The 3,944-nt window shown below is 38.0% G+C and overlaps 1 protein-coding gene across 1 annotated transcript; it reads right to left on the reverse strand.

The window, feature by feature from the left end:
- Positions 1–2,089: 2,089 nt before the first annotated feature.
- On the reverse strand, positions 2,090–3,691 carry LOC110112065 (clavaminate synthase-like protein At3g21360). The gene is made up of 3 exons (XM_020844147.2): positions 3,344–3,691; positions 2,619–2,878; positions 2,090–2,435 (listed from the first exon to the last, which is right to left on the reverse strand). Exons 1-3 carry the CDS (start codon positions 3,689–3,691, stop codon positions 2,090–2,092), a joined length of 954 nt encoding a protein of 317 aa, XP_020699806.1.
- Between the last annotated feature and the right edge of the window lie 253 nt (positions 3,692–3,944).

Genomic DNA, 3,944 nt, shown 5'->3' on the forward strand with positions numbered 1-3,944 from the left:
CGGACTTAATTATAATTTTTATCACATAATTTAATTTTTCATGATAATAACTCTAATAAAATAAATGTATATAACTACTAATATAAACTTCAAGAACAATCAAAATTCTCAACTAATAGATCAATATGAGATGAGTCTTTGTTCACTTTTACGAAGACTTAAAAATAAGCAAGAAAGACGGGAAGTGAATATACATAAGCTACCAAATCAATCTATTTGCTTGTGTCATAATCAAATTATTGAAAATTTGACAAAAAGATAATTAACAATTGAAATTTTATTGTGGATTTCAGCTTTTGGATAAGAATCTAAAAAATAGAGGAAAGGTACGTTAATTTTATAAATATTCAAACTTTGAATGATAGCTGTAAAATTACACTTCATGAATAATATTGAATAAAATAAATCTATATCAAATGTAGATGTGAGATCAAGGCCTAGGTAGAGAGAATTTTGGTGATGTACTTTATCAGTTAATATGACTCGAGCAAATAGGGGAATGTGACCATATTAGATTTAACCATGGTTACAGAAAAATGTAAAAGTGCACTGAAGAAGAAAAAATACAAAGGATTTAGAGTGAGAAAATTCGAAATCAAGAAAAAATCATGAATAAGAGTGGAGCCAAAAAAATTTATCTGGAGGCATAAATTAATCATTTTTAAAGTAGCCCTAATCTTTTTGTGGTGATTTCATTTAGAAGTTCATAGTCCGGTGGTGAAAGTTCAATGGTGGTCCGACGACAGTTGGGCGGAAGTCTGGCAGGGGTTGACGGCCGAGAGTTGGTCCGACGATGGTCTGGTATAAGTCTGGCGACGATCGGCGACCGGGTGGAGGTTCGCTGGCGGTGAAGCTGTAGCTCTTGAAGCATCAAAGCTCTCTTCAATCTCCAACCCTAGGGTCCCCCTCATGTAAAGAGTGAGGGTCTATTTATAGATTTGTATGAGTAGCACACCCCGTTAATATAAAGAAGATCTAGGACAGGTTCGGAGTGCCATCCAAATATTGCTTTGAACCTTCCAAATTTCATTTAGAAGTTTATAGTCCATTGGTGAAAGTCCAGTAGTGGTCCGGTGACGGTTGGGCGGAAGTCTAGCGGAGGTTGACGGCCAAGAGGTGGTCCGATGATGGTATAGTATAAGTATGACGACGATCGAAGACCGGGTGGAGGTTCGCCGATGGTGAAGTCATAGCTCTTGAAGCATCAAAGCTCTCTTCAATCTGCAACCCTAGGGTCCCCCTCATATATGTAGGGTCTATTTATAGATTTGCATGCATGAGTGAAAAACACCGTTAATATAAAGAAGATCTAGGACAGGTTCGGAGTGCCATCCGAATACTGCTTGAACCTTCCAAATGTGGTTTGAGTCCTCGACTTGGACCCATTTGAGCTCGGATTGGACCTAGTTTGGTGTTGTTGGATTCGTCTTTTTTAGACGTTCAGTTTGACTATAAATTTGTTGAAATTGCAATTCAGATGTTCCCGAATTTAATTTTGAAAATTTCTAACTTGACTATATCTTGAGATGCACGATCAAGACGATTTTTTGCAACGTATCAATTATGATAAATATTATAATTTTCAAACTTGCTTGCTAAAATAATATTTCTTACACAATTTTTTTTATTTGACATTTTCATTGCATTTGTGCAGCAAAATGAAATAAATAGCAGCGTGATTAAGTCCTCACAGCTCATTATTTTACGCATTAATTAAAGATTAAGAGTTCGTTTCCGACAGCTTTTTTAATGCTTTAAAACAGCTTTTCAATTAATTTTTTTTATAAAAAATTATTATAGAGTAAGAAAACTATCTAAAATAAAACTTAAATTTTGAGTCCATAATCAAAGAAACTTTAGAGTTATAAGACTCACCACAAATATTTTTATTCATTTTTAAAGCCAACTTAGTCCCAAACTCACACATTTGCAAACCCTAAATCTTCAAACTGATAATATTTTAGTTGAAAGTCTGAACTCTCAATCCTTAAACTAAAAGATAATCATGCTGCTTCACCAACACGTTTGAAACATTATCAAGGGCGAGAGAGACTTGAAGCCTTTGATTTATTCTCAAGCTGCATATAACTTATTTGCATATAGACGCAAGCAGACGTCGTGGTGGCTTTCCCGGCCTTCTTGCATGCTGAACAACCAAGTTATCGAGAAGCAAAACGTCACCTTTCTGCCATTTGATGTCAATGCAATTCTCTTCCAAAAGCTGCTCGTAAATGCCAAACACTTCCGAAGGAAAAGCGCTTCCGTCACCAAATTTGTTGGTCGCCATATTTATATTATCAGTGTAGCCATGAATTGGGATGTGCCACGCCCGCTTTCCCTCGTGTTCAAACACTGGATTTAAGGGACCGTAAACAAACTCTGCGCTGCCATTGCTGAAGAAGTTAAGTTTCTCGGAGAAATGGCTTTTTCTGGCCCTGTTAAAATATATAGAGAGTTAAATATTATTTGATGCGCTGCGTACAAAAACAAAGCTTTAGCAAAGATTTTTTAACTGCTAATAAGCTCTATATTATCATTTGCCACATCAAATATTCACAAACAAACAAACAAAAATAATTTCTTTTGTTGACAGATCGATCGATTGCTAGGCGGCATACCTTTTCTCGGCCTCAACCTCATCGTCGGTGCCCAGAAAGGATTTCCAGGACTGATTAAGAACGGTATGCGTGCCAGCATCTGCGTCGCTGCCCGTTATGCTACCATGAATTAATCCGACTTCAGCTATCTTCGCCATGAACTCCGGCATCCTCTCCTCCATCTTCTCAATGATCTCATCACTAGCGACTATCGACGTCTCCCCTTTCTCCGGCGATGGCTCACTGCAGCAGAAGATTATCTTCGATGGCATCGGCTTCCGCTGCTTATTAATTTACCGTTAATACTCTACAAAAATTCTTAACAGGCTATGAGGCAATTGATGTTTGCTTAAAAAAAAAAAATCCTGAGATCCAATATGGTGTGGGTAAGCTAAGATCGAATCGGGTCTTGATCTAATTCAGATAAGAAAATATCGAATCGGGTCTTTTTTTTCCTACTATAATTCTGTAACTATCCGTTGCAAACAAACAGTTTTTTTCCGCTTTATTTATCAAACTACTGTGCAATAACTTTCTTGTTATTTTGAAAAAAATTGATTTAACGGGAAACATGATTTTTTAGAGAAAGAAAATAAAAATTATAATACTTACATTATTTTTAAAAAATTATTTTTACCATAATATTTTTATTAAATTTGGATTTAGGTAATCTGCTAAAACCTGCTTGCAACCAAACATCCCCTAAAATTGTCTAAAAGCATGCGAGGGTTGGTGAGACAAATAACCAGAGACATCTCGTGGTGGAAGTTTATGAACAGGTCCACTGAAGCCTCGTTGGCGGTGTAGATGCGTTCGGAGAGCTTAACACGTGTGGTGCTGCCGGGAACAATTTCGTAGGCCTCCCACTCGAAGGCCTCCACGGCGCGCTCGAAGTCGTCGACGGAGGCCACGTCGAAGCCGCGGAAGAGCAGCGCGCGGTGCCGGCGAAGCGCGGCTATGAGGGACTCGCGTTCAGCGATGACCGACTTGGCGAGGTTTCGGTTGGAGCCTGCCGATGGGAGCAGCGTCTTCGGGAAGATGTCGTCCCCGATGAACTTCGCTTCTGCAAGGCTTCCTTCAATGAATGCCCCCATGTTTCTCCTCTTTTTCTTCTTCTCCACTTCACTCGTTCTGAGAATTGCAGGAGGATGTAGAAGCACAGGGATATTTTAAGCACAGGAAGGAGGGTGTAGAAGCACAGGCATATTCCTAATTACCTTCTGCTTAATTATTCTTATTTTTTGTGCTTAAAATAAAATATTGATCTACTCAATTCGATTAATCAACATAAATTATGAACATCAAAGCTAAAACAAATTAATTATTATTTTCAATGTGATTGCAGTA

This window comes from Dendrobium catenatum, unplaced genomic scaffold (assembly GCF_001605985.2).
Source record: "Dendrobium catenatum unplaced genomic scaffold, ASM160598v2 fragScaff_scaffold_174, whole genome shotgun sequence".
Taxonomy (NCBI): Eukaryota; Viridiplantae; Streptophyta; class Magnoliopsida; order Asparagales; family Orchidaceae; genus Dendrobium; species Dendrobium catenatum.

Excerpts from the sequence above, each read along its gene's own strand:
- LOC110112065 (XM_020844147.2), bottom strand. The coding sequence starts at position 3,691 with ATGGGGGCATTCATTGAAGGAAGCCTTGCAGAAGCGAAGTTCATCGGG. Across the intron at positions 2,879-3,343 it reads TCCACCACGAGATGTCTCTG|CGGAAGCCGATGCCATCGAA; the intron begins GTTATTTGTCTC and ends ATTAATAAGCAG. Across the intron at positions 2,436-2,618 it reads GAGGTTGAGGCCGAGAAAAG|GGCCAGAAAAAGCCATTTCT; the intron begins GTATGCCGCCTA and ends ATATTTTAACAG.